The sequence below is a fragment of the Hyaena hyaena genome, unplaced genomic scaffold (genome assembly GCF_003009895.1).
Source record: "Hyaena hyaena isolate Hyena2069 unplaced genomic scaffold, ASM300989v1 scaffold_754, whole genome shotgun sequence".
Classification (NCBI taxonomy): Eukaryota; Metazoa; Chordata; class Mammalia; order Carnivora; family Hyaenidae; genus Hyaena; species Hyaena hyaena.
The window spans coordinates 78,308-91,732 of NW_024081381.1; the positions used below are offsets into that span (position 1 = coordinate 78,308).

The window sequence follows — 13,425 nt, forward strand, 5'->3', positions numbered from 1 at the left end:
AGCAGGGTGAGTCTGGAGCAAAGAGTTGGCCAGGAGGGCCTGTGGGTATTATAATGAAGGCCTTCATTAATGTGGAGGTTGCCTTGGCCATGCTGATGGCTGCCATTGTGGATGCTAAGATCTATGAACGCTGTGAACTTGCACTGAAGCTGGAGAGGGAGGGCCTCAACGGCTTCAAGGGCTACACCGTTGGAGACTGTGAGACCCCAGCTGCCCTAAGTCCCACCCACACCCCAAGCTGCCCACCATACTCAGACCCAGTCCCCCTTCTTGTCATTTATCACTTCCCCAGGCCAGGGCATGATCCTCTTGGTCACCCCCTGACTGACTGTGATGGCTGATTCAACTTACTCTAATGTCATTACCATCATTGCCTTCACAACCATCACCCTCATCTCTACCATCAACACCATCACTGCCATCAAAGTCATCACACATACTATCACCACTTCCATCACTGCTATTTCACCAGAATCACCAACATCAAAACCACCACACCAAACCAAGATCATCACTCCCACAACTGAGATGACAATGATCCCTGTCCCTTCTCCTTCATCCTACCATCCTCTATTCCCAGGACCCATGCCTACCTGATACCTACTCTTTATTTGCCCCAGGGCTGTGCATAGCACACTATGAGAGTGGCTTTGACACCTCCTTCGTGAACCACAATCCTGATGGCAGCAGTGAATATGGCATATTCCAGCTGAACTCTGCTTGGTGGTGTGACAATGGGGTTACACCCACCCAGAACCTCTGTCACATAGATTGTCGTGGTAAGGCAGCACTGGGGACACCCTGAAGCCCTGCCTGGCCCCACTGCCCAACATACTAGAGTGCAGGGCTGTCTAAGCCATGATCTCTAGTAACAAGCAGAAAAATGACAGGGAAAAGAGCAGAGTTGCCTAGGCTGTTAAGAAACACCATCCTGTATCCTTACCAAGTACATTTAGATGTTGTCCAGGTCAGGAAGGCTCAGAACTCCTATGCCTCACCCAGAATGGAGGCTGCAGTTTTCTGGGACTCAGGAGACAGAAAACATAGCCCCATGCAGAATGGAGGGGGAGATTGTCCTGATTTGTGGTTGAGGTTGTTCAGGTCCTGGGGGAAGAAGCAAATATCTGGCTGTAGGAACAGAAATAAGGTACCACCATGCAGAAAGGAGAGAACTTTCCAGACAAGAGTATGGTGTTATTAAGGACAAAATTTTAATAGCAGTAGTTGTTCAGGGTTGGCCAAAATGGTGCTTAAGGTTGTCCAAGACAGTACAAAATGGAGACTGAGGTTACTAGGGGCCAGATCAAATGGAGGTTGAGGCTCCCCAACTCCTGCAACAGTAACAGGTGAGGTATCTCAGGAATGGCCAACTTGAAGGTTGAGGTTGTCAAGGACTGGCCACCACAGAGGTTGAGGTTATCTAGGACAGGGTAACATGAATAGTAAAGCTTTTCAAGACTAGCTAAAATAAAGGTTAAGGTTCACTTTGAGCCAACATGGAAGTTGAGGTAGTCCAGGATCAGCTACAATGGAAGTTGAGGTCCTAGACCGGTCAACATGGAGAATGGAATTATTTATAACCAATCAAAATGGCAATTGAGGCTGTCCAGGACCGGCCAACATGGTGGTTGAGATCATTAACCAGTCAAAATGGCAGTAAGGTCACCCTGGTTGAGCAGCTGAGATCACCTAGACCATGATGGCTGAGGTTGAATGGAACTAGCCAACATGGAGATTGAGGTCATTTGTAACTAGTCAGAATGGGAATTGAGGTTATCCAGGACCTGACAACATAGTGTTTGAAATCACCAAGACTGACCAACCTTGCAGTTGAGGAGCTTCCCAACCAGCCAAGATAGTGGTTGAGGTGATGTCAGACCAGCTGCCATTACAGTTGAGATCATGCATAACCACACAAAATTACAGCTGAAGTCATCCAGACCTGGCCAACCAGGAGTTTGAGGTCATTAGAACCAGCCAATATGGTGTTTGAGGATATTCGTAACCAGCCAATATGACAGCTAAGGTCATCCAGGATCAGTCAACATGAATTAAGGTTCTACAGAAACAGCCGACATGGCAATAGAGGTCATTCATAACCAAATGACAAGTGAATCAAGTACAGTAAGAATCAGCCAATGTAGTGATTGCAGTTATTCAGGCTCCAAGGAACCCAGAATCCCTGGGCCCACCATACACTGTCACTCTGTCCCCCAATGCACCAGATTACTATATTTCTCTTTTCTTCCCATCCTCTCTACCAGACCTGCTCAACCGCCATCTTCTGGATGATATCTTGTGTGCCAAGCAGGTGGTGTCCACACAGAACAGTATGACTGCTTGGTAAGTTCATGGGGGTGTCTTGGACCCTGGGCAGCTGGGATAATGGCACTGCCACTGCATTAGCCTGTCCACTTCATCCTCCCTCTCTTCATTTCCCAGGGATTCTTGGATACAGCACTGCTATGGGCATGATTTATCTCAATGGCTCAAAGGATGTAATATGCATGCAAAACATCACTCAAAGAAATTAATTCATGACTCAGATTCCAAGAGATAGAAATTTTATTTTCCTTTCTTTGCTATCTTCTGAGGATTTAATAGTGCTATCTATAAACAGTACAAGAGGCCTCGGATGCTCAACTCTTCATTTTCCCAGTGGAGGTACCCCCATTTAATCACTTCCTCCATATATTCAAACTCTAATCAGGGACACCAGATCAGTCAGGGTGAAGATAAGAGCATAGCTTCTCCTGAGTTCAAATACCATCTCTACCACTTATTAGCTGTGTTGCCTTGGGCAAGGCATTTAATTTCTCTATGCCTTAATTTCTTCATTTGCAAAATGAGGATGATAATGGTAGTAACTATTTCATGGGATTATTGGGAGAATTAAGTGAATTAATGTTTATAAAGCTCATAAAGTGCTTAGTACACAAGGCAGTTATAGGTCTGGAGATAGAAGTGTGGGATGAGGGGCTATGAAAAGTGGCTCCCCTTAAAAAGCATCACCCTTGGGGCGCCTGGGTGGTTCAGTCGGTTGGTTAAGTGTCCAACTCTTAATTTCAGCTCAGGTCATGATCTCACAGTAGTGGGATCGAGCCCCCACATCTGTGCTGGGCATGGAGCCTGATTAAAATTCTCTCTCTCTCTCTCTCTCTCTCTCTCTCTCTCTGTCTCTGTCTCTCAAAAAAGTCACTACAGGGTCTTCAATTAAGGTAGATACAACCTCTCCAGGGAAAATAAGGTTGGTTTCAGCTTACACAGGAAGATCAATGGGAATTAGTTTAAAGTATTCACATTCTCCCACATCTCCCCATTCTACACTCAGCCCCCTACCTACTCTTTGACCATAAGTATCCTAAATTTCAAATGATAGACTGGGAATTTTGGCCAGGAATTCAATGGATGCACAAGTAATAATTTCTTTTGTCAGAATGGCTGGATTCTAGCCTCTGTCTTGGGCAGAGAATTTTAGGAATTTAAACTTGCCGTTCCTTCTCTTTGTACTAGCCCCATGAGAAACAGCCACCCCAGGTAGTGGGGGAAGCAGTCCCTCACATTTATAGTATATTTATAATCATCGTTCATTGTTCCTTTAGTGGTTATCTTTAAATCTGTTAACTTTGGTTACAGATATCATTTGGTAAACCTTTTTGTCATGTGGATGGCACTTATTCCCTATCATAAGAGATGTCAAAATAGTTACTTTTTTTAAAGATTTTTTTTAATGTTTTATTTATTTTTGAGAGAGAGAGACAGCATGAGCAGGGGAGGGTCAGAGAGAGAGGGAGACACAGAATTGGAAACAGTCTCCAGGCTCTGAGCTGGCTGTCAGCACAGAGCCCGACACGGGGCTCGAACCCACGAATCGTGAGATCATGACCTGAGCCGAAGTCAGACGCTTAACTGACTGAGCCACCCAGGCGCCCCCAAAATAGTTATTCTTAGTAGATTTTATAGAGGTGCCTGGGTGGCTCCGTCAGTTGAGTCCAACTTCATCTCAAGTCATGATCTCACAGTTAATCGGTTCGAGCCCCACATTGGGCTCTGTGCTGACAGCTTAGAGCCTGGAGCCTGCTTCAGATTCTGTATCTCCTTCTCTCTCCCTCCCCCATTCTCACTCTGTCTCTCTCTGAAAAATAAATATTCAAAATAAGTTTTAAATAGTTTTATTAATTTTTTCTAAGAGCTTGGTATTAAATTTGGAATAGTTCCCTCATATCAATCCCAGAGTACTATGTTTATTGAAATTAATTAAATTGAGTTTCTCTTGTTATCTGTACCCAAATATACAGTGAGGTTTCGCTTCCAGCTGAAGCCTCTCATATATTCAAGGCCCCAGGGACTGTATACTTGAACCACCTCTCTGATGTAAGGTAGTCATTCAACATAAACCCATGATAGCAAGTACAGAGGCCAAGTTTTTTGCATCAAGATCTTGGCTCATGCTATTCCTTCCTCCTGGAATGTTCTTACCCCTAGTATGGCTGGCACCTCATTTTCAGGTCTAAGCTCAAATGTCACCTCCTTGGAAAGGCCTTCCCTGACCATCTTAAGATCCCCCCAACCTAACTTTTTTCCCTTTGACTCACTCTATGAAGGATTTCCCATGTTCAGTTCTGTCACAAAGTTTCTCTTCTCTCTGAGGCCTTTAATCTATGATGACCTTTAACCTTTGGAAGAAAGTTTTTCTCCGATTCAAGAGGAGTCAGAGGGTTTCTCTCCTCTGCGACTTCTCTGATGTTCAGTGAGTTTTGACTTCTGTCTGAAGGCTCTATGACACTTATCACACATATAGGGTTTCTCTCCTGTATGAATTCTTTGATGTATAATAAAATATGATCTCTGGGAGAAAGCTTTCTCACATATATTACACTCATAGGGCTTCTGTCCTATGTGAATAATGAGATGTGATTTCTGGAAGAAAGCTTTATCACATTCATCACATTCATAAGATTTCTCAAATTTCTCTCCTATATGAGCTCTCTGATGTAATGTGAGATAAGACTTCCAGGAGAGGACTTTTCCACATATAGTACATCCATCAGTTTTTTCTCCTGTGTCAATGGATTCTTTGATGTACACTAACTCATCTTAAGGGTGAAGTCTCTTCCACAGTCTGAATACACACAAAGTTTCTCTCTTGTGTGAATTCTTTGATGTCTATGCAGTGTTGATTTCTCTCTGAAGGATTTGCCACATTCATTACCTTCAAAAGATTTGTCTGCCAAGTGTGTACATGGAGATGTGCCATCTTTTTAAAAAATTTTTTAATGTTTGTTTATTTTTGAGAGAGGGGGAAGGAAGGGGCAGAGAGAGAGGAGACAGATATTCCCAAGCAGGCTCCACACCGTTAGCACAAAGCCCAACACAGGACTCAAACCCCCAAACTGGGAGATCATGACCTGAGCTGAAGTCGGACGCTCCACAGACTGAGCCACCCAGGTGCCCCACAGAGATATGCCTTTCTTGATGAAGGTTTTTCTGCCTTCTTTAAATTCATAGGGTATTTCTCTTGCATGAGTGATCCAATGAAGCAATAAGGAGTGAATTCTTGCTGAAGATTTTCTACATTCAGGAAATTCAGAGGTTTTTCTCTCCAACTTGTGTTACATTATGCTGAACACACGCTGGGTTATGATTAGACATTTCCCACCCACATTACAGTCAGGGGGCTTCATTCCATAATTTTTCTCATGCCTGCCATGAATTAATAATTTACCACATCCATTACATTCATAATATCTCTGAGCTGCAAAGCCTCTATTGTGACCGATTAAGCCTAAATTATCTTTAAAACTTTTCCCATAAGAGACATATGCATATATACACACATATATAGGGTATGTATAATAAAGAAAAACCAACCATGTGCTCTGAGGAAGTGGGTTTAGAAATCCATTACATTCATGACCTTGCTCCGTAGTCTCCTTTTTTCTCTTTAATGGCTATAGCTTGCCTCAGGTGTCTGTTTCAGTTTTTCTCGTGCATCTCCAGCTGGTCAACTTGCCCAATTTCTAGAAGGAAGAATAATAAACCATACCCTGTGAATATACCTTTTGTTAGAAGCAGACCTCTGGTAAGGTTGGCTTATTTTCTTTTGGGTGCAGATACCAGGCAGAAAGAAATTCCAAGTGCATGTCTCCTATACTCTGAGCTTAAGGGAAAGAAAGCACACATTGCTCTAACAGAAATTGGAACAAGAAAAGAACAATAAATATAAGTGACTCTGTTTAAGAAAAATACCTTCAAACTGAGGAGAGAAGGTGAAAATAGGTTTAGAGAGCCATGAGTAGGAAAAAGGATTTTGAAAAAATGGGAGATCCAGGAGTTGGAGGGAGAGGATTCAAATAGAATGGAAAGAGTCTTTCAGAAAGGCTGAAAGCAACGACATGGCAATGAGAAAGAATGAAATCTGGCCATGTGTAGCAACATGGATGGACCTTGAGGGTGTTATGCTGAGCGAAATAAGTCAGGCAGAGAAAGACAAATACCATATGATTGCACGTATAGGAGGATTAGGAGGAACTTAACGGAGGACCAAGGGGGAGAAGAAGGGGGGAAATAGTGGGGGAGAGGGAGGGAGGCAAACCATGAGAAACTCTTGAACACTGAGAACAAACTGAGGACTGATGGGTGTGTGGTGGGGGAGTGGGGAGATGTGCATGGAGGAGGTTACTTGAGGGGATGAGCACTGGGTGTTATATGGAAACCAACTTGACAATAAACTAGTTGTAAAAAAAACAAAAAAAAATTAAAAAATTAAAAATTAAAAAAAAAAGAAGCTAAAGCAACCATCCATAAAAAGAAAAAAAAAAAAAAAAGAAAGGCTGGAAGCAATGAATGTGACCAGGAAAATGAGCAGAAGTACGAGCCAGATTATAGTCTGGTTCCTCACCACTTCATTCCAAGATTACCATGAAACGGGAACCCACAAAACTAACAATTTGGAGTGAACAGAAAAAATTCATATGCCTAAGGAAGATATCTTCCAGCTTTTAAAGATGTCTAGCCCTCACTGACCCACTGGGGTCTTACTCATCATCCCCATCTGTCCATTTCTTATTTACCTGTATAACTCAAGGTTGGAATTTCTCTCTCTATGATCCAGGGTCCTCTCTTCTCCAAACAAGGAATCATATCTGGTTTGGTAACAGGATACCCTGTAATTGAAATGATAGATGAACTGAGCACACCCATGTGGGCTTCAGGGCCTCAGAGTAATTAGGAAGGTACCTGTTGATAAGCATAAATTTCACACAAGAGATGAAAATACACTCTGTTCAGTCTAAGAGGGATTAGGAATCTTTAATCCCTGGAAATTGAGGACAAAGTATTGAAATACTTCAGAGACGTAAAGTTATCCTATTTAGTATACCGTATATTACTCAGGGAAGCCATCCTCACACACAGTGACCAAATGGCTATAGTTCTATAGTATCACATCTCTGTGAAGTGTCCACTGAGAAGAGTCCAGATGATTCCACTCTTCCTGCATGAAGTCCACAGTCACATCCTCAAATGACACCAATCCCTGGAACTGCATACTTCTATTCAATCAGTTTGACAGAAATTTAAATGATAACATATTTTAAGATACAGAGAATATTCTTCAGAGAGAGGCTACTGTTTAATAATTTCAAAAAAAAAATCTTCTCTGAGATGTTTGCAATACCTATCGCTAGAGAAGGGCTTTTATATTCTAGAAACCATAAAGAACTCCTACAAATCAAGATGATAAGTACAGACAATCCAATAGAAAAACCAGAAAAAGGGGCACCTGGGTGGCTCAGTCGGTTAAGCATCCGACTTCAGCTCAGGTCGTGATCTCATGGTTCGTGAGTTCCAGCCCTGCATCGGGCTCTGTGCTGACAGCTCAGATCCTGGATCCAGCTTCCGATTCTGTGTCTCTTTCTCTCTCTGCCCCTCCCCCACTCACACTCTGTCTCTTTCAATCTCTCAAATAGAAAAAAATAAACATTAAAAAAAGAAAAAGAAAAACCAGAAAAAGGTGTGAACAGATACTTTACAAAAGATGATAGCCAATTGGCCAATAAACATATGAAAAGGCGCTCACCATCTTTAGTCATCAGGGAAATGCAAATTTAAACCACAGTGAGATATGACTATATACCAAGAGAATGGCTAAAATTAAGACCAAAAACCCAAATGTTGGCAAGGATGTGGGGCAACTAGAACTGTCATATATTGCTGATGAGAGTAAAATGTAAAATAGTATAGCCACTTGGAAAACATTTTAGCTGAATCTACCAATGCTGAGCATACATCTGACCTGGGACCCAGCAATCCCACTCCTGGGTATATATCCAATCAAAATGCACACATATCAAGACATGTACTAGAATATCCATACAAGTATTACTTGAAATAGCCAAAATGTAGATATCCATCAGCCATAGAATGGACAAACTGTGATACAATTATACCATAGAACAGTATACAGTAACGGACAGAACAAACTAATGATACATAAAATAACAAGGATAAATCTCAAAAACATTATGATAAGTGAAAGAAGCCAGACACAAAAGAATAAATGTATGATTCCATTTATGTGACATTCAAGAACAGGCAAAAATAGTCTATGATCATAACAATCAGAAAGTGGTTACCTATGAGTCAGGGGTTAGTGATTGGAAGGGATGAAGGAAGCTTCTGAGTGGCTTCTTACTTCCTGTTTTCTTGATTCAGGTACTGTTACACAAGTATTTCCAATGTACAGTTCATGAAACTACACACATTATAAACTTTTCTCCATATGCTATGCTTCAATAAAATGTCTACTGATGTCTACCTCCAAAATTTTTATCTAAGTAATATTTCCATAAAAGCTTTAAAAATAGTAAGACAAAGATTTAAGAAACATGCAACTCTTTTTTTTAATAGTTTATTGTCAAGTTGGTTTCCATATAACACCCAGTGCTCATCCCCACAAGTGCCCTCCTCCATGCCCATCACCCCCCTCTCGCTCCCCCCACCCCATCTGCCCTCAGTTTGTTCTCAGCATTCAAGAGTCTCTCATGGTTTGCCTTCCTCCCTCACCCCCACTATTTTTGCCCTTCTTCTCCCCCATGGTCCTCCGTTAAGTTCCTCCTAATCCTCCTATACGTGCAAACATATGGTATTTGTCCTTCTCTGCCTGACTTATTTCGCTCAGCATAACACCCTCAAGTTCCATCCATGTTGCTACACATGGCCAGATTTCATTCTTTCTCATTGCCAAAGAAACATGCAACTCTTGATCTCAGGGTTGTGGGTTCAAGCCCCACCTTGGGGCTTAAATTTTTTTTAATTAAAAAAAAAAGAAGGGCGCCTGGGTGGCTCAGTCAGTTAAGTGTCTGGCTTCAGCTCAGGTCATGATCTCGCGGTTTGTGGGTTAGAGCCCCGTGTCGGGCTCTGTGCTGATAGCTAGTTCAGAGCCTGGAGCCTGTCTTTGGATTCTGTGTCTCCCTCTCTTTCTGTCCCTCTCCTGCTCATGATGTTTCTCTCTCTCTCTCTCTCTCTCTCAAAAATAAATAAAACATAAAGAAATAATAAAAAAATTAAAAAGAAAGAAAGAAACCATAGGAAAAAGAGCAATGTATGTAAAAGAACAATTCACAAAGAAAAGAATATGGAAAGCTGCTCAACCTCACTGCTACCTAAATAAACACAAATGGGCTCCTGTGTGGCTCAGTTGGTTAAGCATCTGACTTCGGCTCAGGCCATGATCTCACAGTAAGTGAGTTAGTGCTCTGCATTGGGCTCTGTGCAGACAGCTCAGAGCCTGGAGCCTGCTTCAGATTCTGTGTCTCCCTCTTCCTCTGCCCTTCACCCATTCACACTCTGTCTCTCTGTCTCTCAACAAATAAACATTAAAAAATTTTAACGAACACAAAAGAAATGAGATATCTTCAACTAGCAAATGGCAAGGATTAAAAACATGACAAAAGGAATAGAAAGGTTATTTTCATTCAGAGATAGATATAGCTAGAGTATTATGCTAAGTGAAATAAGTCAATGAGTGAAAGACAAATACCATATGATCTCACTCATATGGAGAATTTAAGAAACAAAACAAAAGAAAAAGGGAAAAAAAGAGAGTCAAACCAAGAAACAGACTCTTTTTTAAAAAAAAATTTTAATGTTTATTTATTTTTGAGAGATAGAATATGAGCAGGAGAGGGGCAGAGAGAGGGAAACACAGAATCCGAAACAGGCTCCAGGCTCTGAGCTGTCAGCACAGAGCCCAACGCAGGGCTCAAACCCACGAACTGTGAGATCATGACCTGAGCTGAGGTTGGACACTTAACCGACTGAGCCACCCAGGAGCCCCAAGAAACAGACTCTTAACTATAGAGAACTAACTGATGGTTACCAGAGGGGCGGTGGGTGGAGGATGGGTGAAATAGCAAATGGGGATTAAAGAGTATACTTCTCATGGTGTAAAAAATAAAATACCATAAAATGAAAAAAATAAAAATAAATAAAAGTATTGAAAACAAAGAAAAGTATAGTGAAGAAAACATAAAAAAGAAATAAAATGTCTCTTTCCAACAAAAATAAATTTTTAAAACACGACAAAAGCATTAGAAAGGGTGTTTTCATTCTTAGTGGGAGTATAAACCTGCACTAACTTTTCAAAAGGCAATTTGGCAGTGTCTTTGAAAGTTCAAAAATGTGCCCACCTTTTGAACCAAAAATTCTAGAAATTCTCACCAGAGTACAAGAAAGACAGAGGACAAGAAGGTCACTGCCATGCCATGCATCGTGGCACATACATACAAGGGAAAAACATGCAGCTGTCTAAAACATCTGTCTTGATAGTGAAATACCTTCTATCAAGTATTCATGGAGCAGGGACTATCCCAGCTACGCCACTAAGCAGCTCTGCAACCCCATGCCACTTGCTCATCTATTCTGGGTCTCAGTTTCCTCATCAGTAAGATGTGGATAATAAAGGTACCCATTTCTTAGGGTGGCCGTGAGGATTAAGGTGGTCATGTGTATAAAGTACTTGGTAGAGTGCCAGTGCAATCCAAGTTCTTTATGTGTTAGTTTCTGTTACTGCCACTAATATTCTCCTCCTCCTCATCTGTATTATCACGATCATTATTCCTTACTACCTTCATCAATATTATTATGTAAAGGAAAGACAGGGAGTTGCAAACAGTTTGTATATCATGAGCAAATCTTACCAAAGCAAGGTTTATAACAACTAATTTTTTTATGTGTATGTAAATATAAAGAACAAGGGACAGGGGCGCCTGGGTGGCTTAGTTAAGCCGGTTAAGCGTCCGACTTTCGCTTAGGTCATGATCTCGCGGTTCGTGGGTTCGAGCCCCGCGTTGGGCTCTGTGCTGACTGCCAGCTCAGAGCCTGGAGCCTGTTTCAGTCTGTGACTCCCTCTCTCTCTGACCCTCCCCTGCTCACGCTGTCTCTCTCTCTCTCTCTCCTAGAAATAAAAAACATTTAAAAATTAAAAAAAAAAAGAACAAGGGACAGAGAAAGGTATATAGATGGAAATTAAATTCACCATAGAATTGGTTATCTGGAATGAGGGGTGATTCGAAATCTTGAGATATCTTCTCTTTTTCGCTTGTACATTCCTAAAAGAGTTTGAATTTTTGGTGCTGCTACTTTGGTAGTGAGAGGGGGGAAAAATGACAAAACAATACAGACATTTGTTTAAAAGGGCAAAAGGGAAAGAACTGGATATAGTCAGGGACATCATGAATTCTCAGCCTGAAAAGGAAAAGGAAACCTGTGGATTGCTCAGGCTGTGTTGAAATCCCAGATGAGGGGGGAAAAAACCACATTGGAGGGGGGGAGTGGATTAAGAAGTATAAATACCCAGTTATAAAATAAAGAAGTCAAGGAAATGAAAAAAGTATAGCATAGCTAATGTAGTCAATAATATTATAATAATGTTGTTTGGGGACAGATGGTGACCACACTCACTGTAGTGAGCATTGTGTAATGTCTAGAATTGTCAAATCACTATGTTGTACATCTGAAACTAATATAACACTATATGTTAAATTATACTTCAATTAAAAAAATGGAAAATAATTTGAAGGGCGTGGCGTTTATTGGTTCTTTCCTGACCATCAAGGTTTTATCCCTGTATTGAGCCAGAACATAAAACAGCTGCTTGTGCTGACATGGCTTTGGTTTCCTGAAGAGTCACATCCCCTTAGTTCTGCCCCAGCAGGACACCTTTGGCTGATATGAAGACATATTTTAAGTCGTATCCCTGAAATTATCACAAGATTACTGATGAGGACATGGCTGACCCATTAGAGAAATATCTTGAAACTTCAACATCAGAAGCCTCTGCTGCTGAGGAAGTGGCTTACTTTCTCTCTATAGGTAAGAGAAATAAAATGAGTGTTCCTACCCTTTAGGTCATAGCTTCCAGGAAGCTCAGAAAAATAACTGTAGCTCCACATAATTATGTAGGATCCTATGACCTATATATACACATTTCAACCTTGCTTTGGTATTGCTCTACTTCTCTAACCCTAACTTTTTATGTGCTTATACATGTGCATTTTATGGCATAAATAATAGTGTCAAACCCATATATAAAGCTTATGTGTGTACCCGGCATTATTGTAAACACCTATTCACTCAATTGATCTTTACAACAACCATAAAGGCATAGGTATCATCATCACCATCATCGTCTCGTCGTCGTCATCATCATCACCATCATCATCATCATCATCATCATCATCATCATTTTACAGATGGGGAAACTAAGGCCCCAAGAAGTTTGAGACTGCCTAAGCTCACAAAGCTATTATGAGCATTTTGGCCCCAGAGCCTGTGCTCTTAACCACTACACATTACTGCTGCTTTGCTTCTAAGTGTTTTAACATAGATCTGGGAGAGGGGAGCAAATAAGAACTTACCTGGAAATTAGTCATGTCTGGTTTGTGGAGAAAGGGCAGTGACCTAAAAAAGCAAAGCTGTTGAAAGAGGGGATAAGACAAGAGAAGAGTTTGTAATGGCAATGGTAAACCCAAATGCACAGTTCACCGAATCATCAGGCTAGCAATCCATAAATACCAACTGGTTAAATGGCCATGCAGTAGCCAAGAAAAATGGGAAAGAACATTTGTTTACCCTCCACAGAGCCCCATCATTCAATGACACTGCTTCTTTACAAAGCCCACACTCTAACGTGTCGCTCTGCCCACAGACTACCAGCTCTGTCTCACTTCTGCTCCAAGGGAACCCTCTGCCTTCCTTCATCCCCTACTCTCCTGTTTCCAACTGGATGCTAATTCTGGCGAGGTCCGCCTGGAGTTTCCCAAATCAGTCACACTTCCTCCGACAACCACTTTCTTGGTCCTTTACCCCCACAATCGGTACAAGCCGTCACTATTCCTCCTCACCCGCAGTTGTCCTCCCTGA

The 13,425-nt window shown here is 41.6% G+C and overlaps 1 protein-coding gene across 1 annotated transcript; it reads left to right on the forward strand.

Annotated features, from left to right (window-relative positions):
• LOC120221039 (sperm acrosome-associated protein 5-like) lies at nucleotides 1-2,621 on the forward strand. The gene is made up of 4 exons (XM_039218304.1): nucleotides 1-198; nucleotides 621-779; nucleotides 2,265-2,343; nucleotides 2,443-2,621. The coding sequence occupies exons 1-4, from the start codon at nucleotides 54-56 to the stop codon at nucleotides 2,558-2,560; spliced, it is 501 nt and encodes a 166-aa protein (XP_039074235.1). The 5' UTR covers nucleotides 1-53; the 3' UTR covers nucleotides 2,561-2,621.
• The last annotated feature ends 10,804 nt before the right edge of the window (nucleotides 2,622-13,425 follow it).

Excerpts from the sequence above, each read along its gene's own strand:
- LOC120221039 (XM_039218304.1), top strand. The coding sequence starts at position 54 with ATGAAGGCCTTCATTAATGTGGAGGTTGCCTTGGCCATGCTGATGGCT. Across the intron at positions 199-620 it reads GGGCTACACCGTTGGAGACT|GGCTGTGCATAGCACACTAT; the intron begins GTGAGACCCCAG and ends TATTTGCCCCAG. Across the intron at positions 2,344-2,442 it reads CAGAACAGTATGACTGCTTG|GGATTCTTGGATACAGCACT; the intron begins GTAAGTTCATGG and ends TTCATTTCCCAG.